The following is a 21727-nucleotide window of genomic DNA, read 5'->3' as shown; positions in this document are numbered from 1 at the left end:
TTCTATTGAAATCTACCGTAATTTCCTCAAAAGAAAATAAAAATAAAAGAGATAGTCATATCATACTATATCAAGAGGGAAGAGTCAAGTTTCGTTTACCCTGAAAAAGAAGAAGAAAAATGAAAGAACCATATCTGAGCGCGAGAAGTCATTGGTTGCTCCAATTTGAACCACTGTTCACTCTCCTCCCGGCGGAATCTCAGGAAATTTCAGATAGTTGAAGAAAAGAGAGTAAATAGCAGCAGGAGAGCGAAAAGAAGAACAGACTGAAACAGAGCGTAAATGGCGACCTCAGGTACTGCTGCAGGAGAGCGAAAATGGCAGATCTTCAGCTCAGCAGCGAAGATTCGCTTCTCACCTAGCTGCTCCGCCCCTTCTCCCCACAAACCAGACCCAACAGCATCCCAACTCCACTGTGTGCGGTTTTCACACACTTACTGCCGCCACCATCTTCAGCCACTGTCATAGGCAAAAGAGGGACTCCCCAACGGCTGGCGACCTCCCCACTTTTTTCTGGTCCCTTTTTCGGCAACCCACGCTCCCTCACGCGCGTTCGACAGCAGCACCTCCTCCCCCCTCTTTGCTCATTTTCTCAGTTTCGATCTCCGCCGTCTGGCACCGCGGAACTTCGAGGAATCATCTGGGCAGAAAATCAATCATGCTAAAAGTGCCTTCATTCCTAGAAAAAAAGCTAACCCGCTGGCACATCGAATCAAATATATTACTGGATTATCAAGGAAGGTACTTCCGATTACTTACCTTAGTGCTCCTCTTTATAAGGGGAACAAAAAAAAAATTCTTTATGAAAATCTGATTGATAAAGTCAGAGTCAAGATTGCAGGATGGGAACACTGCCACCTCTCTTATGGGGGTAGACTTCAACTTGTCAAAACTGTGCTCTCTTCTATGCCAAGTTACCTCCTCCAAGTATTGAACCCTCCGGTGGGAATCATACAAAAAGTCAAATAAATTTTTGCTAAATATTTCTGGGGTAGCACAACGAAACAAAGAAAAATCTATTGGACAAAGTGGCAAAATATTTGCTATCCTACCAAAGAAGGTGGACTTGGAATTAGGAACCTACGTGAGATGATCGCAACATTATCTTATAAAATGTGGTGGAGATTGAGGCTCAACAATTCTCTATGGTCTAAATTTTGCATAAGTAAATACTGTGGAGGATATTTTTCCACGCTTTCCAAAATCTTCATGACTGACTCGAGTATCTGGAAAAGACTCGGTAAGATCTGAACAAAAGCTCAAACCAATATCTTCTGGAGCCTAGGGGCTGGGACTATCTCTTTCTAGCATGACTGGTGGCTACTGGAAGGCACACTAGCGAATATCTTGGGCACTCACTGCAACCTTCATGTACCCATTAACTGGTTCTGGAACAACCATGAGTGGGATGTCAACAAACTCCAACAAGCGGTGCCACAACACATCATCGAATTGGTCATGGAAGTTCCTATTACTGATAGCCAAACTGACTTTCTATATTGAAAACTTTCCAAAAATGGAGCATCTACCACTAAATCAGCTTGGAATGAAATTAGAAGCCATCAACCTCCTCAGGTCTTCTACCGTACTCTCTGGTCTAAATTGATTATCCCCAATATTTCAGTGTTCGTCTGGAAGTTGATCCATAATTGGGTACCTGTTGATGAGAGGCTTAAGCAGAAAGGGATCACAGTAGCCTCCAAATGCTACTCTTGCGAAGTAGAAGAAATCATACTGCATCTTTTCTTACATAATAATAAGTCTTTGGAAGCTTGGGTTATTTCGCAGCTAAATTCTAAATCAATATCCCCCAAACAAATGACATCACCATTTTCATTCAGTCCTGGAAAAATAGAATCTGCACTAAATCACACATCAGAGACATTATCCCAATCTTGATTCTCTAGAACATATGGAACCTCCGAAATGATGCTAAGCATAGGGGGTTCGCATTTAAGGCCAACACCATTATTCACAAAACACTGGCGTATCTGCATAACCTCTATAAAAGTGGGTTGCTAAAACCTGTGCACGTGCAAGGGGATTTTTCCGCTATTAACACTTTCAATATCCCCCTCCAATCGAAGACTAAGCAACAAAAAGCTACTATTGTCCAATGGAGGAAACCTCAAGAGGGGTGGTACAAATTGAACACAGATGGAGCCTGCAAAGGTAACCCAGGCATTTTCGGTGCGGGCGACATCCTCAGAGATCATCTCAGTCAAGTCATCTTTGCCTTTCAAGAACCTCTGGGCATGAGTTCTAACACCTAGGCTGAACTTCGAGCTATACATAGAGGACTGAAACTATGTATTGAAAAGGAATTTCACAATATTTGGATTGAAACTGACGCAATGGTGATTATCAAGCTCATCTCCATACCACAACAAGGGGCATGGAACCATCAGATTGTCCTTCAAAGGATCCGAAATCTCTTGAGGCAAATAGAATATAAAATCTCTCACATTTTTAGAGAAGCTAATCAAGTGGCGGATTTTCTGGCTAATCAGGCATGTACATCTCAACAACTTAGCATCCTCTCCAAGGAACATCTCACAGGTAAAGTAAAAGGTATTGTCAACCTTGATTATTGCAGTCTCCCTCAAGTTCGTTTCAAAATTGTAGTTGATCCCCCCGAGTACTTCTCTTGATATCGATTGCCTTAGTTCCTTTTACTGCAATGTTATCTGCTTACGACTGTGAATTTCTATCTATTATAGCTTATTCTACTGCTTGTGATATTGCATTGTTATCTGCCTTTGGCTGCAAATTTGCATCTGTTGTAGCTAATTATGTGTTGATGGTTGTTGCAAATTTTTGTCTGTATTTCATGCCTGATACTGCAGGGTTCATGGCGGGTAGATTATGCTCATATTTCTTGGTTGTATTCTCTGGAGCACTCTTACCTGTTTTTTTTTTTTTTTTTTTTTTTGTCTTGTGAGCATGCTTGGGTTGTGCCCCAATTTTGTGCATACATAGTTATTACTTTGATGCTCATCTTTTGACTTGTTTAGTGTGATTTGTTGAGAGAGCTGAGGTTTATGTGACAAATGTATAGTTAGCTCTCCCTCACTTTGTCGTATTCTATCCGTTAATGGTACACTACTTTGGTGGTAACTGTTGGATTGCTTGTATAGCTTGATTTGCAAGCTAATTGGAATCGATGATTCGAGTGTAGTGGCATAAACTTTTTGACACACTGAATTATCGTCTCTAACTTTTACTCCCATCTTAGCTCGTTCACTTTTGTAAGGGAGTAGTACTTCTTGTTTATACTTTTGTGATTTATTGTAAGGGAGTAGTACTCCTTGTTTATACTTTTGATGAATATCTGTAAGATAGTAGTACTCCTTTTTTTTTTTTTTTTACAGCTTATTAGAAATGATAGGGAGTACTCCCCGTTGTAAATTTGCTCACTTTCTGATCTTAATAAAGAAGGGTCGGAGACTACGAAAAGCTCCCCCCACCCCGGGTGGTTGAAAAAAAAAAAAGATAATTTACTTTTGATTCCTTAAGTTTGTTACTAAATCATTTTTAGTACCCCACGTTTCAACCTTATCAATTTTGTCTCCCTAAAACTTCTTAAAATAATAAAAAATAATTAGTCATGAGCATTAATTGACCGTATAAACTAACGATCAAACGCACATGTCATATCAAAGAAATGCTTTGGAGTCATTTTATGAAAGTAATCGAAGAAAATTGGGAGAAGAAGATTTCAGATGTAGGATCTTTTGAGAGAGAAGTTGGGAATTAGAAGTTAGAAGTATGAAAATGAAAGTTCCAAACCCTACACCCTTTAATTTATTCTTTTTATTATAATTATTAAAACCAAAAAATCGTTTGAAATCGTATAAAATCGCACTTTCGATTTTAGTTTTTAAAGTCACAATTTGATAAATTATATAAAATTATCAAAGATAATTCCATTAAAAGAACAAAAAATTGAGTGCGTGTAAAATGTAGTAAGTAATTCATTAAAGTAGTGTGAAAAGAGAATTGCGAGTGAAATGAGGACGTGATGGAACATCACTTTCGTGAGGACCGCTAGTTTGGACACACACACATATATATATATAAACCCAATCCCCAAACGCGGCTTCTTCATACATATCACCACACAATAATAACCCTACCATTCACATCAATTTTGATTGGCTACCTCAATGTTGCTCAGTTCCATATAATAATACAAGGTTAGTTACACGTAGCATTCCTATAAAAATATGAAATTATATTTTTTTAAAACAAAGATTTTAAGTTATATTTATGACCCCTTCGAAAATTCATTATTTATACTTGACACGTTTTTGTTAGACTTTGGACTAAAAATGCTAAAGTCAGCAAAAAAATTGGAAGGTAATTTTTACAATGATCGTCTTGAGCTCTAACCTTAGATCGCATAATTTTCTTTCGACCACAATTAACTTAAACATCGAAGGTCGTCATTGGGGACGAACCCGACTAGCTTAATTAATCTACTTGTTTTATCCTCAGGCCCTATCACAGATTTGAGGAGATGACGTGGCCAAGATCGAGCTCGTCGATCCAGGTCGCATAAATTGTGCCGGATTATTTCTAGAAAAATATTTATGAGAATGTTACATGAGGGGCAAAAATTGATAATTTATGTGATTTGTTTTGCTAACATCAGTATTTCTCGTCCAAGTTCTAACGAAATGGAATCGGGTGTAAACAGAAAATTTTTTAGGAGCGTGTAAGTGCAGTTTCAAGATTCTTTTTGGAGGAAAGTATAATTTCATATTTTTGGATAAGATTTAAGTGTAATTAATCCTGAAAATATATGTTGGGATTGATTTAGAAGCAAAAGTCTAAAGGGATCCAAAAATTATTTAAAATATAAAGTAAAAGAATTGATTAGATAATTATGTATATAATTCTGACACTCAAAATATTTATATACAGATAATTTTATGTTTTATTTTTTTTTTCAAATTATAATTCTTAATTCAAAAGTTGCGATCTTATGCAAATATGGTTTTTTGATGAGATGGTTATGAATGTTGCTCTGAACAATGATTTTGGACATGAATTTATGTTAGGAAAGATTGATGGGCATAGCCACCGTTGTGGTCTTCAACATAGATATAATTATGACGATGATGTTTTAATTTAGTGGTTGAAATTGACGTCCCGTAAATATATTTAAAGTGAATTTCAAAAATAAATTAATATTCATCTCATTTTTATGAATTTATTAAAATTGTATATTATTTTTTATTATATTGATACATTAATCGTCCAAATGTATTACTATTATTTATTAATATATTAATGTAATTATACGCTTATTGCTTTTATTTTAAAAAATGAGTAAATTAAAACAATTTTTTTTGAGGTTTGACATAATTACGAATACCCCATAATTATTTGAAAAATTACCAATAACCCCATGATTTGAACAGTCTTCTAACAATTAGTCCATTCTGTTAGTCTCCGTTACTCCCATTCTTTTTTTGTGTTGAACTGACCAAAATGTTCTTGTAGGCTAAGAATCATAATTTTATTTATTTTTTTTATAGTGTTTTCATCCACTTCGTCTGATTTTTTATTGAATTTTTAATTTTTTTTAAAGAAAATCAACCAGGACATAATTGATAATTTCATACTTCAATTCCAGAACTACATAATTTCATAATCAGGAAGTATTTATAATTTTTTAAATAATAAAAAAATATTTATAATTATGTCGAATCTAAAAAAAATCGTTATAATTTACCCTTAAAAAAAATATAACAACAAGAACAACATAAATACGGCACCAATCTTGACCGTGAAATGGACTTAGTGGGTGTTATAAGTGGACCGCCTTCTTTCCTCTGGAAATTGAACTCTGCACCGCATATTTGCAAATATATTTTTTTCCAGCGGTAATTATATATATATATATATATACGACTATATTAATATATCAATAAATTAAAAAAATTATCAGAGAGATAATTTCTTAGAGAGAGAGAGTACGTAATGACTTGTCTTGTTTGTGAACAGAGAAGTGAAGTTAGTTTAAAAAGTACTATATGGGGCATTTATAGCGGTATTGAGAGTTTTTTAGTATGGTAAGATGTATGCGTTTATTATGTGGCTTGTATATGAAATTACATTTATATCCTTACAAATAAATGAATATTGCTAATATATACATCACAAGTAGAGTAAAATAAATATTTAAAAATTTGGTGGAACTCAAGCACATAATTTGAAACTTATTTATAAAACTTCAACCTTAACAGCACGCGTAATATTTTAACGTCCTCATTGTTAGAAAAATTACAAACACCCCCTGATTTTAACGTCCGTTAGTTTTCATTCAATTTTGATTAATTGACAAAAATGCCCTTTTGGATTATAAATTATAATTGTATATATTATAATTTTTTAAAATATTTTTATAAATTAATATTTCCTATAAATTATTTATTTTGTCTATCCTTATTTTTTTTTTATATTTTCTCAAATACGCTTTTTTATTTTTTTTAAAAAATCAACAAGGGTAAATAGTAATGTTTATTTCGCCGTCTATGGGTTACACAATTATTTTTAATTTGAGAAAAATATTTATAATTTTTCAAATAATGAAAGGGTATTCGTAATTATATTAAATTTGATAGAAGGTAGTTGTAATTTACCCTTAATTTTATTATACCAAAATGATCGTCAGCCACTACGTGGACCTATCAATACATAACTCAATACAGTTTTCAATAACAATGAAATAAACAAATTATAATTAAAAAAATGAAACAAATATTTAGGTCACTTTTGTTATTATTGAGGAATTCAATTATGATATTTGAATTATTTTAAATTTTAAAATCAAAATTGTTTGTCTCCGGCCTAACATTTCCTAATAAACATTATAAATTATTTGGGAAATCATTTATGGCATGACATCAAATGCAATATATATATATATATATATATCTAGATAAATAGATCGTGAATAAATTAAGTTAAATTAATTAAATAATATCCATATCTTAATTTGTTACATTTTTTCTTCTAATAATTCATGTACAATCACTAGAAAAATAATTATTATTGGTTATGTTGATTATGGATTAAAGCCGTAGTAAATAACTATTATTAATTACGAAAAAATAAAAATCGATGAAGAAACTTAATTTATTTCACCAGGCAAACTATTTTTGGCATGGGTATGAGTCATGATAAATGTTTTTGCGATGAATTTTAGCCATAACAAATATATTAACCATATTAGCAAAAATCACGAAAAACAATCATTGCATGACCGTGGTCAATAATTTTTCACTATAGCTATTAACTGTCATGATTAAATATTATATTTTTTGTAATGAAATGAACGCTGATGTGGTTACAAATTAGATATAGAAAGAGGGTGTCGAGTCTCTTGAGATGAGGTCAGACTGTAACACAATTGAATGAGTCCAGAAAGTATAACAATTACAATTTACTCCCTACTTTGATTATTTGTGTATGATTGTTATTCGTTCGCCAAAAACGAATGGATAATGTTGCATGTCAACATTCGATATTTTTAAAGACAAATTTACCTTTTTATCCTCAAATTTATTTTTATTCCCCACCAAGTATCTAGAACATAGGAACCATGAAACATGCGAGAACACGAGGAGAAGTGGGCAATCCTCTTCTTCAAAGCCAACATCCCACATGTTGCTTCAAAGTGCACCAAGTGAAGATGAATTTTCAAATATATTTGTTGACACAAAATTTTGTATCTACAAAAATTGCAAAATAAGAGATAATACGGACAAATGAAATATACTAATTTAAATAAGAGTGGCTATAATCTTTGTGGTTTCAAATAATCCCATGATTCTTTGTTTCAAATATCGATACAAGAGTTAACAGTTGTTCTTGAATTGGACATATAATCTCCTCTGAACTTGTGAAAGAAAACTACGAACTTCTTTGAAATAGACTATCAAGGCCTTGAGGTTTGCGAACTTCTTCGTGATAGAAAACTTTTGAACTTGCTCTTGTTGTGGATTTGTTGCATGTGTGTTGCCTGCGATGTGTGGATTGACTTGGGGTGTGGTGAAGGCCGCGTTTTATAAGCATGAATTGTTTTGACTTACAGTTCCAGCTCACTTCTATTAGACCTGAACACTATAAGTTTGATATGAATTAGTCTTCTTACGGCCTTATTTGAACATATTTTTGGCGCAATTTAACCAATTTAAAATAAATAAAATAAATATATATTTTATTTTGGAATGACCCATAAAAATCCAAGTGGACGCTTATATGAATTTGTCACCTTGAGCATATGTAAAGCCTAAATTTATTGTGGAGTTTAATTTAAAACTAAATTATTAGTCAATTTGTTTTTAACTTTTAAGTAATAATTTATTTTATTTCAAAATATTTTGATGTCCACAATATTTATTGAGAATTTCAAATATAATTGTATACTTTTCACCTAACTCTAGGTTTGAGTGTGTGACAAGTACTTGCTAACTTACTATTTTTTTTAAAAAAACAAATAAAGAAATATTAGGCTATATTCAATTTTGTTTTCATTTTCAATTTTCAGGTCATAAGGCCCATAACATATCTTGCTTTAGTGGGAAAAAAAAAATCATTATTTATCTTTTCAATTGGGATAATTATAATAAATTAAACTCAATTTGACCTTTCTTTGATTAAAAAAGAAAAGAAACAACTAAACTAGAGCCTATGAATAAAGTGTACATATCAAGTTGTGAAGGACGCAAGTCCATCAGAGGTTGTTTGGTTGAGTTTATATGATTTTTAAAATTTTCAGATGTTTTAGAGCTTATAAATTCTACTAAATTGTTTGGTAATTATTTTTTATAAAGAGTTATAAATTTTAAAATAAAATATTTAGAATTTTATAAGTTCTTTAAAGAAAAAAAAAGTTCAACCCTCTTTTTTTTTATAAGATCTTTTAAGTTCTTTACTTTTAGTATCTTAAAAGACCGAAACATCCTCATTATTTTTATTAGTTGATGCATATCAGAAATTTGGCCACACCATAAAGGTTAAAGGATCTTCAAGAAAATTCTAAAATTATCAGAGGACTAGCCCTGCAAAACTGATATTAGCACTCTAATGTTTAAGTTAGTAACAGTTTATGAAGAAATAAAAAAGAAAACATAAAATAATGTGAGAATAATGGTATAAAAAGGTGATAAGGAGGATATATTCATGTGAAGTGTAGGTTATAAGTTTAGAATAGCTTAAGAACCTAGAGAGAGTAGTGGAAAAAATCGTTGGTACACAGTTGGATACAGAGATAGTTTGAGAATATGGAATGATGTTACCAGAAATTTGCACAAGACCTCTATTTATAGGCTTGTACAGAGTTGGATATAGGGTCAATTACTAAGTTTCGTACTCCATTAGAAATCTCTTTGTGTTGTCTGTCATCCGCAACAAACCGCTAGTAATTTGGATAAATATTGACTAAGATATATGAGTTAGACTAAACCCTGTCAAGCTTTCGGGAGTTGGTTATTTATAGAATTTTTAGCTCATTTTTCCACCGACTTAGTTGGAACCACTCAGAGATATTTCAGAGTGTTGTGTGCAAATGTCTTGGCAAACTATATGATGCATCCTCCCAGCTGTATGACGACATGTCTGGATAGAATGAACTTATTTCTTGAGCCTACCAGTTCAATAAAGTAGCAAATAAGCCCCTGGGCTTTTCTTCCTTACTGATGGCCTTTATCCATCCTGTTGGTGGGCTTTATCCAGCCTGCTGATGGGTCCTTATCCATCCTGTTGATGAGTCAGCTGGGCTCTTAGCCGGTTGAGCTAGTATATCTAGCTTGTGGGTTTGACCCAATAATTATAGGAGGCATCATTAGTATTCATTTTACCCTTTTATAGTTAACTTTTTTTTTTCTTTTGGCCAAGTGGAAATGCTTATTATATGATTCAAAACTCTAATAATTTGGGCTTTTTATTATTATTATTATTATTATTATTCCAATATAAGGATCTGATTATGCCAAATACTTTATTAATCATTTTTGTAAGATTGTGCAAGGTAAAAATGTATGATGAACTTTCAGCCTGAAATAAGGGTCAGGCCAAGTTTATAATGAGTATTTTAATTTATTTCATGAAGTTTCTAAGTTTTATTGTATGTTGTTATAGACTATTCTTCTAATGGAGGTTGAATGATCTTATAAACTTCTTAGGCCTTGTTTATGTCTAGTATTTGATTAAACGGGTGATAGAACTATCTTTATAAATGAATGATTAAAAAATTTTGAGATCATTTGTTAGTTGTTTACTTTGTTGTATTATATTTTAAGGTTAAAACTTAGTAAGATGTTTACTTAAAATGAAGTTGTTGCCCTCTTTTGTATTTAAGTCCATTTGAAAAATCTTCATAGCATAGATAAATTAGTTCAAAAAGGTAAGTTCTTACATCGTGCATTATACACTGTGACACACACATTTAGAAAAATTTCAAATAACATCGCGGTCGTCACCATTAAAATTAAAACAGAAATAATAGGTAACAAATTACATAGAGTTTTATAAACAACGTAATTAAAATAAACTTACAAACAAAAATTATTCACTATTACTAAATAATCATGCGGAAATATATTGCTACATAAAATAAAGAAATTAAAATTACCAACATAATTGTGAAAGTAAATGCAAGTGAAGAATTGGGGACAAAAAAGACATTTCAAGTCCTTGCCCAATGGACGAGCTATTATCATGATAACTCAACCCATCAAGGTTGGTGGGATGAGTTATGGGGCTTGTATAATGAATAATATCGGGCTCAAGCTATTATACTGGGATCCAATCTTGCAAAGTAAACAACGAAGAAGAGAAATAGAAAGGGTGGCGAGCATGAGCTTATACCTGCAATATGGAGGGCCCATATATATAAGGATCCTAATTGTACGATTTCATATATGCTGTAGATGTTAGAATGATCTAACAGTCATTGTGGGTCGAACATATCAGGCCTATATCAGTGGAAAAGGTGGTCTAAACAGACAATACGGACCATTATATCAGACAAAGGCGAATGTCCTTTTCATAAAGTATGAAGGTCTACCGGAGACCTTGAATACTCTCTGCAGAAAGTCTCTTGGAAGCCCTTAACCATAATATGAATAGATGAAGATCTTAGGTCTCTAAAGGAAGTGCGGAGGTCTTTGCTTGATACCTACAAATAAATAATTTTTTTAGAGAAAAAAATAGAGATAATTATATTTATACCCCTTAATCTATAATCGATTTACACAAAGTACTTCTATTTTTTAGATAATTACATATACATCCACCAAAATGTCGATACTACTTACACAAACACTCCTTACCGCACACCCCCAAAAATTCTAGTATCATTACACAGACTACTCTATTTTTTTGCAATCAAGGATAGTTTATGTAATTATATAAGGTTTGTGTAAGCAGACCTTAGGTGAGGGAGTATAAATATTATTATCCCAAAAAAATTTAATTATGTAAAAAGTAAACGTAAAATACTAACAAGATTATGAGCGTGTTTCAATTTATTATATATTAAATTGAAAATTTTATAAGATGTTTGATGAAGTTATTTTTTTTTTTTGAAGAGCTCAAAAAATTAAAAAGAAATTATTTTATAATTTTATTCGCTTTTTCATAGAAATACAATTTTTTAAAGTTTATAAACTCTCAAAAATTTTATAAGAAATTACGATCCACTAATAATCCATCATATTTTTAGATAAAGCCTTATAACTTTAGAAGTGGGACAGTATAATTCAATAAATAATTTTATACTGTATAATGCAATTTATCCGCTGTAATATAGAAAAGAGCAAAAAATTCTCTGCGAAAAAAAAAATATATAACAAAATATCTCATGTGTTTTGAAAAATAAAGCAAAAACCCGTATCTAAACAGTTGATAGGAGGATAATTTGATTTTTTTTTTCAAAACACAGAGCGTAATTTATTAAAACAAAAAATCATAATTTTTTTTTTCTTTTTGCTCATTTCCAATACCATTGAATATAAATTTGCAATTAATCCTAATTCTATATATCATCCTACCAGATAAAGATTAATAAAAATTGTGATTTTTGGAGCTCGTAGAACAACAGATACGTAATCTAGAGATTACACTGCATTCATCACCTTGTTTACGTACATTAAACCTGTTTATTTTATTCTCTAATGATAGTTGATTATTTTATCCTAATCTGCATTAGGCCTACATCATAGGCTTGTAGCATATGCGGGTTGCATCTCTATCTGTTCGACAAAATAAACATACTATATATTGCTGCTTCCTTTTAGAGCAAGTTCTGTCGCTATGCTGCGTCAACTTGAGGGAATCGTCCTCAAGGTATCTTTTTTTGTTTTTTTGCTTTTTTATGTTGAATTAGTTTTCCAGTTTTGTGCTAAGGGACTAAGGCCTAACTAGCTGGTGAAAAAATGGAAATGGCGACAGGTTTTTGGGTGGCATTGTTGGTGGGAATTCTTGCAGTAGTGGGGTGGCTCTTGTGGTGGTGGAATGACATTTTATATGCCCTGCGGAGTCTCCGGCGTACTGGTGGTGGCGCAAAGCTTCCTCCAGGATACATGGGAATACCATTTCTTGGAGAAATGTTGACGTTTCTTTGGTACTTCAAGATTCTTGGCCGCCCTGATGACTATATCAATTCTAAACGTCGCAAGTACGGTTTCTTTGATCCATTATTGCTAGACTGTTCTTTTACTTGAATATTTGTTTATCCCACAAGTTTGTATCACTATACTGGTAAGATTAATATGAGGAGGGGTAAGTTGGGCACGGGTATTACTTGATGGCCTTTTCTATTCAACTTCATTCGTTGTTAAAATGAGGATGAACGGTGTTCCTGATGGCAGTGTTCGGACAATGATTGATAAGAACTGGGAATGTAATAAGAGGTTTGAACATCATTTGCACTTGGAGACAGTCCAAATGAAGTTGTGTTTATAGAAGGAGATGAACACCTTACTTTTTTGTTGTTAATAATCAGGTATGGTGATGGAGTAGGACTCTATAGAACACACCTATTTGGTTCACCAGCCATCATAGCTTGCACTCCATCTGCCAACAAGTTTGTATTGCAAACAGAATCAAGCTTTTTCTTGGAGTGGCCTTCTGTGGAACTTGTGGGAACTACGTCGCTCGTAGCAGTACAAGGGTCTTCACATACCAGGGTGAGAAGCTTTGTTGTGAGGGCCATCAATCAACCTGATGCTCTTCGTAAGATTGCCCTTATGGTGCAACCCAGAATAACCATTGCCCTCGAGTCATGGGCACAAAAGGGTAGAATCAGAGTCTATAAGGAGGCCAAGAAGGTAGCGTAATCAGTTCATTTGACGAACCAAACTATATTAAATTACTCATTTTAGCATGAAATTGACCTTCCTGGAAAAGAAAAAGTCTCCTGAGTATGCTGCTGATACACTTAATAAATAATCAAACCTCAAGAATCAGTCTCATGCTACCCTTAATCATAAGGTCATTATATTTTTACTCCTGCAGGTCACATTTGCAAACATTGGCAAGTATTTCGCAAGCTTTGAGCCAGGCCTTGTTTTGGATACCCTTGATGAGTTATTTAAAGGTCTGACTGCTGGAATTAGAGCTTATCCTATCAATTTCCCTGGAACTGCTTTTCACCATGCCCTGCAGGTATGAATGTCACAGCTAAGTAATTAATATGTGCATGTAATGTTCTTAACTAGCCCTTGATCATGTCAAAATGCTGCACTCCTTGATACTTAAGTTCTTGTGGAAAGTTGAAGGACAAGGTGCATCACGGGTTGGGCCCAACACGGACTAGTCCGAAAAAGCCCGGCCCACTATCGACCGACTACTTTATGGGTGGTCTTATCTGGGCTTTTAAATGGGTCCTAATTGGGTTTATTTTTAAATTTGGGCCCAGCCCACCAAAAGTTTGAAACCTGGATGTGCCGTTTTATTTTTAGTTTTATGAAATTGAGGTTTTATTTTGAACAATTACTTAGAACTTAGGTTGTATTATGAAATAAATAAATAATAAATTAAATCACACAAAAATTTATGACTAGAAAAAATAATAGTTAAGACTATATAATGAACTTAAATAATAATATGACTAACAAGCTTATAATAATAAACTTAGATAATAATAAATTAAAAAATGACTTAAAATAAACTCAGGAGTATTAATGAATTAAAGTACTAAAAATTTAAAATTAGATCACTAAATAGAAATAATTTTAGAGTTTCAAAAGTATAAAAAAACTACTGAAATAGTCAACTTAGAAGAATAAAATGAAAATTATATACCATGCATTATTATGAGAAAAAAATAGCTCAGTAGACCTGGCCTAGGTCCAACATAAGACTAGATGGTACTGGGCCATTCTTGCTTGGATTAGCCCAGGATCGGCCCAGTCCCAAGCAAGCCTCGGCCAATCCACCCCACCTTTTTATTGGTTCAATCACTACTTGGGTCTAGTTGCCTAATCCGACCCACTACTCATCTTGATGAAGAAACTACTGGTTATGTGCAGTTTATAAATAGTTGATTTCTATTTCATTACCTCATTATGTTACAACCACTATAAAAAATATCAGTTGATATTGCTTAAAATCATGAAATTATGAAGAAAATCATCTCTCTTTTAATTCAAAAAGATTGAGAAATTCCTAGGTATCAATTATCATGAGGTTAAGTCAACAATAACTGATGAAAAAAGTGTAATGCAACCGACAGTGTCGCAAGAAAGCAATGGCAATATTTAGAGACGAGATGGAAAAGCGGAAGAAGTGTGATACTTCAAAAGGCAAAAAAGATCTGATGGAAGGGCTGATGCAAGTGAAGGATGATGATGGTAAGCAATTAACAGAAACTGAGGTGCTTGATAATATTGTCAGCCTTGTTGTGGCAGGATACACATCTACCTCTGTGGCTATCATGTGGGCTTTCTATTATCTTGCAATGCATCCAGATGTTGTCGAAAAGCTTCGGGTAAAACTTGCAACGACTCTATGTGAGTATGATGTGCTATGGTCTGTTCGCTACGTGTTAACTGGCCGACATAATTAAATTGCAGGAAGAGCACACGCCGATAACCAAGAAACTGAACGGTGAGTTCATAGCATACGATGAAATTTCATCGTGCAAGTATACGGGTAAGGTATGTACGTTAAGAACCACGTTGCAATATCTGCTCTACAAGAACAATAAGTTTATTTGCCTAAAATCTTACTTTCTCCAGACCTTTGTTACTCATGAATGTCTCTTCATTCCAGCTAATTGTCTGTTTTAGGTGGTGGAAGAAATAATTAGATTGGCAAACATCGCAGCGTTTATTTTCCGGACAGCTAAAACAGATGTGGAGTACAAAGGTAGAAACATCTTCATTGTCATGGAAACAATAGGAGAAGTGGTAGAAAACCATATAAAGGCTCATGAAACTAGTTACAGACCATGATAGAATGTGATTATGTGAGTTTTAGAACAGGGATACTCCTAAAATTGTCCTGCCTGTTATCCTGGTACTTGTGGGATGTCCAAAAACAAGAAAAGTAAGGGAAAGGAAGAAAATATGAATACGGTATCTGATACAAGTATAGGATTATCTGGTACAGATTGGATACAATGGAGGCACATTTGATATTTTCCAAAAACTTCAGGTCAAACTAATTTTTTTTGTATCATATTCTACTTTCTTTTAGGATTCGTGTGTTTGTCTCCGTAAGGGCATCATAGACGATGAGAATCTAGTTAGGTATTAGATCCTCATAAGTTCCGTTTATGCCTTGATGAATATATGTATCTTTTTCTCAAATAAACTTGTCACTTGAATATGTTTACCTTGTTTCAAGAACTGCATCACGATGTTCTAACTGTATATAAGACCAGATTCACATTACCGTTCAGTTTAACATCTAGCCATCTTCTACCATATTAATACTAACAGAAGATCATTTGACATGGCGTCGGACTTATTCTTAGCATACATGTGATTTCAAGAAGCATAATCTATGCTGCTAATCTTTCAAACAGGATACATAATTCCAAAAGGTTGGAAGGTGGTTTGCTGGCTGCGATACCTTCACACCAATCCAGAAAATTTTGAGGATCCCATGTGCTTCAACCCTGATAGATGGAACGTAAGCAGAAAATTACAGCGCTGAAAGATCCAAGACTCTTATACCTGTTTACTGAAATTCAGTTTGCTTCCTCAGGAACCACCAAAGCCAGGATCATATTTGGTGTTTGGGGGAGGATCAAGAATCTGTGCTGGAAACATGCTTGCTCGATTACAAGTTGCAGTTTTACTTCATCACTTGGTTGTAGGATACAGGTAATGTTAGAACTATTACATTCAGGTTTCGACCGTTTTCTTTAAGACAACTTTGTTTTAGCCATTTAAGATTGTGTACTAATGATGGTGAGAATATGTGCCTCAAAAACACACAGACAAAAAAAAAAAAAAAAAAAGTTTATCAGTGAGAAAGAAGTGATGTAAATTTAACGTAAGTTTTCAATCCGATTCCAGGTGGGAACTGGTGAATCCTAATGCGACAATGTCATATCTTCCCCATCCAAAACCAGCAGATGAAGTTGAGATTGATATCTGCAGAATTTGAACTTTCTTCTTCTGCTTTGAGTTGAAGCATTTGATTCACTACCATTTTACTTCACTTTCTTTATGATGGATTTTACTGTACTTTGCAGATTCTTTTTGTTGAAATAAATCCATGTGAATTGCGCTTTCGAAAAATTTGAAAGTCCACCATATATCAAATTCTTATATTTTACATGTTTATTGTATGAAAGATGTATATTTTATTCTCTAAGTAGTTTAGAGGTATTAGAACTATTAAATTATCTTCTTCTGTTTTTTATAGAATTTATTCTTTTATAACTATTAACTTATTTTATTTCTTATAGTTTAGAGGTATGAGGTTCTTTCTGTAATGGGGAACAAACACTTAGGCCGTGTTTACTAGGTAGTATTAGCATGGATATCTGGTCTTATTTATGCTACCAGTTTGTTTACAGAATTTTTGCATGGCCCGGTACTTTTACCAAGGCCCGGCACTATGCTGCAATATTTGTTGGGTTAAAATTCGGCCTCCAAGGGTGGGATTTAATTATCTCGTTCAGCTTGGAAGACTCCTTCATTCTTGTTTCCCTAATTTACCCCTTTGGTTGCTTCAAATAATATTCTCAAATCCTATCACCCCCAATCTTGTGCCAAATCACTGAGTTGTTCTCTTCTTGGAAGGAGGAAGAGTCGAAGCAGCTTGTAGTTAATGGGAAGCAAGAAATCTGGGAATTGCCGGAGCAATGATGAAGTTTTCTCCTCCAAGAGTGAAACCCTTTTGCAACCGGAAGAAGTCATTAGCTTTCTTATGTTCTTCTGCAACCCCATTGATATACATTGGTAAAAATTATTAATTTATAAGGGCAAAAATGTAATTTATTGTATAGGAGGCATACACTAAACATATACAACCCACCACACTATATAATTTACAACACCATTATAAATACCAAAATATTAATTTTTTATGCAAGTTACTATTCATTGAGTAAGACCCATTCTTCTTGAAAGGAGTACCCTTTTTCGGAAATTACATTTCACCTGGTGTGCAATTGCGTCGTGGTAAAAATCCCGATTTTATTTTTTAGCAGAAAATCCTCAACCACATCACCCATCATTTCCTTCAGCACCTTCATCTCCACATCTTTCAAATATGGCTGCTGCAATACTCAACTCCCCAACCGCACAACAGGCATTGAGGATTTTCAACTCAACTTCGAGAAATGTGAACCCTGTGAAAACTTTAAAACTCCATTCAGCCATCGTTCATCTTTTAACCAAGGCGAAGTTGTATGTGAAGGTCAGGTGTTTGATAGAAGGCCTGATCGAGATTTTGAGGAGAACCCGGAAGCCCCACAAAGTGTGTTCCTCGATTTTCAATGCGCTTAAGTATGTTCAGAAATCAGGGTGTCGTCCAAATATGTTTGGAGTGATGATTGGTGCTTTGTGAAGGCTAGATTGTTGCTTGAAGAGATGATTGAGAGGGGAATAAAACCGACAATCTGAGAAAATGGAGTTCTTAATGTTTGATATCGACCGTATACTGAGGGCTGGTGGATTGCTTTGGTTGGACAACTTCTATTGTTCGATCGATGACAAGAAAAGGGCTTTAACACGATTGATTGAAAGGTTCGGATACAAAAAGTTGAAATGGGTGGTGGGAGAGAGAGTTAATGGTTCAGGAAAATCAGAAGTTTACCTGTCTGCTATTTCTCTTTGAATGCAGGGACAAAAGAGAGAGAGATAGGAGAATTTTTCTTCTTCTATTCCATTTTCTTGCATCATCATATACATATATATGATCCAGTTCTCATCTTGTGCTCTCTCGATCCTCATTGCCATTAATTCATTCAGTACCAACACATCATCTCCATTTCTTTATCTAGCTTCAGAATGAAAAGGAGATACAATATGTCAGTCGTCATACAAAAAACAGAAAGTTAATTGACTAAGGGGAGATCAAGAAATGTAATTAGATGCCTAGCTTCTCTTCCCAAATGTATATCGTAATCTTGTATCATTATTGATTTTCTGTTTACTTTGCTCATCACTGTGAGGCTCTCACTCTGGTGGGAGTAGTGACACAATTCTATGAGGGTAGGCAAAGGTGAAATTTCAAATTCAATGGTACAATAAATTAATTTTACAGTTAAATGATCCCACTTAATCCAGGATGTAAACACGTTTTGGCGGATAAATGCGGATTGTGTATGCCTAGTAAACATATGTATAGTCTGTCCCATTTGGGACAATCCACTTTATTGTCCCAAATCAATCTCAAGTAAATATATCATATCCCATCAAGTAAACACAGCCTTAGGCCATTTTTAGTAGGGGGTATAAAGTGTAATATCCTAATCAATCCTTCTTAATGTGTTTATTAGCTAATTGTCCAATCCGTTATAAATGTGTATGGCCCGGAATTAAGCTTCACTAGCTACATGACTCGAGTCCCGAACTTTTTTGGGTGATTAACTTGTCCCTCAATTGCCCATTTGGGATTCTTTTTTTTTTACCCCTTTATATCCTCCATTTTTAAGTATCAAATTCCCACACTACCCCCAATTCTTGTGCAAATTACATATTTTTGTGTCAGGTGCAAAAAATTGAGTTGTTCCCAATTCTTAGATTAAAACGCACAACTTTTTTTGCACATAATATGATTTGCTTTCATCTTCATAAGTACAAAAAACTTAATAAACTACCCTTCATAAAAATAAAATCCCATTTTTTCAGAATAAAGAGTTGAAACCAACACCGATTATACGACATTTTTGTGATTCATTATTAATTTGGGTTTTTAAATTATCCAAATAAAAAAAAACAAAACATATAAAATTCATAACAAAGATTGAAGGATCGCTACAATATTGAAAATAATTGACAAGATGTTATATTTCGTCCTACTTGGGGGCATTTGAGTAATTTCCCAAAATTATCGCCCAATTTGTCCTACAAACCAAATAAACTATTTATCCCGTTTATTCCATACCCCCTAGTAAACATGGCCTTAGGAAATTCACACTATTTATGTGACCCGTATATGTAAAAGTATAATGAAAACTGCAACATTAATCTGCAGTAAATGATAATCAAAATTCAAAATATCTTGTATTTTGAAAATTTACATTAATTATTGTATCTGTTAAGATGTTGTAATCAATTTTATTTTCTACCAGTTTGAACTTTTTAATGAGTTGATGGTACGTGGTATGGTATCAAAGGAAAACCAAATAAAATATTTCACATTTGAATTTCATTGCCCCACTATTTGAAAGGTTGCAACTTGCAAAGTTTGCACGAGAGGGTTTAAATATTAATATTAAACGATTATATTTTCTAACCGTTTAAACTTTTAGATGAGATTGACTTGTCCAAATATTAATATGGGTTAATTACACTGACACTCTTGGTCTATGATCTGTTTACACAAATATGGGAAGTTTATATAAACACGACAAGGGCAAAATAGAAATTTAAAGAGGGGCTGGATTGGGCTACGAGTAGGCCCAGAAGGAATAAATTCCGTACTTAGGCCCGGAGTAATCATCAACATCCGTTTCAATTTGGGCCGGTCCGTCGTGGACACCTAAGCTTGGCGTGGGTTAATTCTCGGGTTTGGCTAAGTTCGAAACATCTTGTGAATCATCATATGACTAAAAGAAGTCATTGCAATTAACATTACGGAAAATATATCAATTTATGTTGATATTCGACTAGCATGAATATAAATAAATATTATTTTGATACAAAAATTTAAGTAATAATCCGTCAATTATTTACTTTTGCAAAATAAAAAAAAAACACATATCTACGAAATTTTTATTTGAAGTCAAACTAATATGTATTGTTTATGAAAATATTTTAAACACAAAATATGTCAAGAAATAGCAGTTATTTAATTCTAATGGTATCGTGTTCTTTTTTTGTCATTTTACAAAAAAAAAAAAAACCTTATTACGTCAAGCATTTTTATAAATTTTAACATCTTATTTTATTCAAATACTTTAAAAAAAATCAAAAAAAAAAATCAAACATTTTTATAAACTCCAAAAACAACTTAGCCACCTCCATAAGAGATCAGTAATGGATACAACCTGCAGTGGTTGGATTATACATCAAAGAGTCTACACATTCCCATTACTTGAACAAGAGGGGGAAGAAAGCCAACTGGCTTCCGAAACGCCTGCAGAGGAAATTTGTGAAGAAATTAATTAAAGTGAGTTTTCAGTGTTGTGAATATGTGTGGAGAGTGGGATTTGAACCCACGCCCTTTCGGACCAGAACCTTAATCTGGCGCCTTAGACCAACTCGGCCATCTCCACGTTTCAATCTAATGTTGATTTTTATGCATTATATACTGAACCAAATTGGGAAAAACAGAGCCTAAAGCAATTATAGGGTGATTTTGAGACTTCGGCGGCTGCAGACCGGTGGTGCGTAGTTGCTTAAGGGGGCGACCTCGAGGATGCTCAGCCACCCGCTATCCTGACGCACTAAAGCAATTATAGACTTCGGCGGTGCAGAGCGGGCGGAACATCCGAGTGTGAACTCCTCCATGAGAGGAGATGAGGACGACATCTCTTCCTTGGGACAACAATCATCCAAGCGGCGGAGGGGGTCCCTTTAGGGCTCTCCGCCTCGAGGTGCTCGACCTCCAATTTCTCCTTAGGGCTCTTCTGCTCGATGACATACATGTCTTTTAGAGGAAGAGTCCTTCTCAGTGAGATGACACTTCTATATGTAAGGGTTTTTGGATGAGGATGTCTCCTAACACTCCTCCAAGATGAGGAGGTTGCTCGACCTTCCCTCCTCGTAGGGCGCTCGAGGATCCTCCTCGAGGACCTTAGGGGAGACGAGGGGGTGTAGTAATTTATTTGAATCAAGAGAAACCAACAATTTAAAAGTAAACTAAATGGAACACAAGAAATCAAGTGAACACAAAATTAATCAAAGCACAAGAAATCAAATCCACTAATCTAATTCAAATAATTAACCAAATTGCATAAGACGCCCACAATGAAGTGAAACCAACAACTTATATTAACTAAATGGAACACAAGAAATCAAGTAATTAGAAAATCCATGATCACAACGATTAACCAAAGTACAAGAAAATCCACTAAACCAATTCA

At 34.0% G+C, this 21727-nt stretch overlaps 1 protein-coding gene and 1 non-coding gene across 3 annotated transcripts; one reads left to right on the top strand and one right to left on the bottom strand.

The window, feature by feature from the left end:
- Positions 1-12238: 12238 nt before the first annotated feature.
- Positions 12239-16870, top strand: LOC105157146 (ent-kaurenoic acid oxidase 2). Of its 2 annotated transcripts, XM_088878301.1 has the most exons (10): positions 12239-12360; positions 12466-12691; positions 13019-13343; positions 13531-13680; positions 14750-15004; positions 15090-15173; positions 15306-15384; positions 16046-16152; positions 16228-16346; positions 16542-16870. In XM_088878301.1, the coding sequence occupies exons 2-10, from the start codon at positions 12597-12599 to the stop codon at positions 16630-16632; spliced, it is 1305 nt and encodes a 434-aa protein (XP_088734427.1). In that variant the 5' UTR covers positions 12239-12360; positions 12466-12596; the 3' UTR covers positions 16633-16870. The 2 variants fall into 2 exon arrangements, with proteins under 2 accessions (XP_088734427.1, XP_020548506.1); XM_020692847.2 differs by lacking the exon at positions 12239-12360 and having other exon boundaries at positions 12421-12691.
- Positions 16871-20836: 3966 nt separating this feature from the next.
- Positions 20837-20917, bottom strand: TRNAL-AAG (transfer RNA leucine (anticodon AAG)). The gene has a single exon. It is a non-coding gene; the product is annotated as a tRNA-Leu (tRNA).
- Between the last annotated feature and the right edge of the window lie 810 nt (positions 20918-21727).

This window comes from Sesamum indicum, linkage group LG3, assembly GCF_026168435.1.
Source record: "Sesamum indicum cultivar Baizhima isolate 11 linkage group LG3, ASM2616843v1, whole genome shotgun sequence".
NCBI classification, from domain to species: Eukaryota; Viridiplantae; Streptophyta; class Magnoliopsida; order Lamiales; family Pedaliaceae; genus Sesamum; species Sesamum indicum.
Note: the sequence above shows the minus strand (reverse complement) of the source record. Positions and strands in the feature narration are given on the sequence as shown.

Coding starts and splice junctions, on each gene's coding strand:
- LOC105157146 (XM_020692847.2), top strand. CDS start 12,450: ATGGAAATGGCGACAGGTTTTTGGGTGGCATTGTTGGTGGGAATTCTT. Junction 15,174..15,305: donor CGTGCAAGTATACGGGTAAG/GTATGTACGTTA, acceptor TGTCTGTTTTAG/GTGGTGGAAGAAATAATTAG. Junction 15,385..16,045: donor AACAGATGTGGAGTACAAAG/GTAGAAACATCT, acceptor TCTTTCAAACAG/GATACATAATTCCAAAAGGT.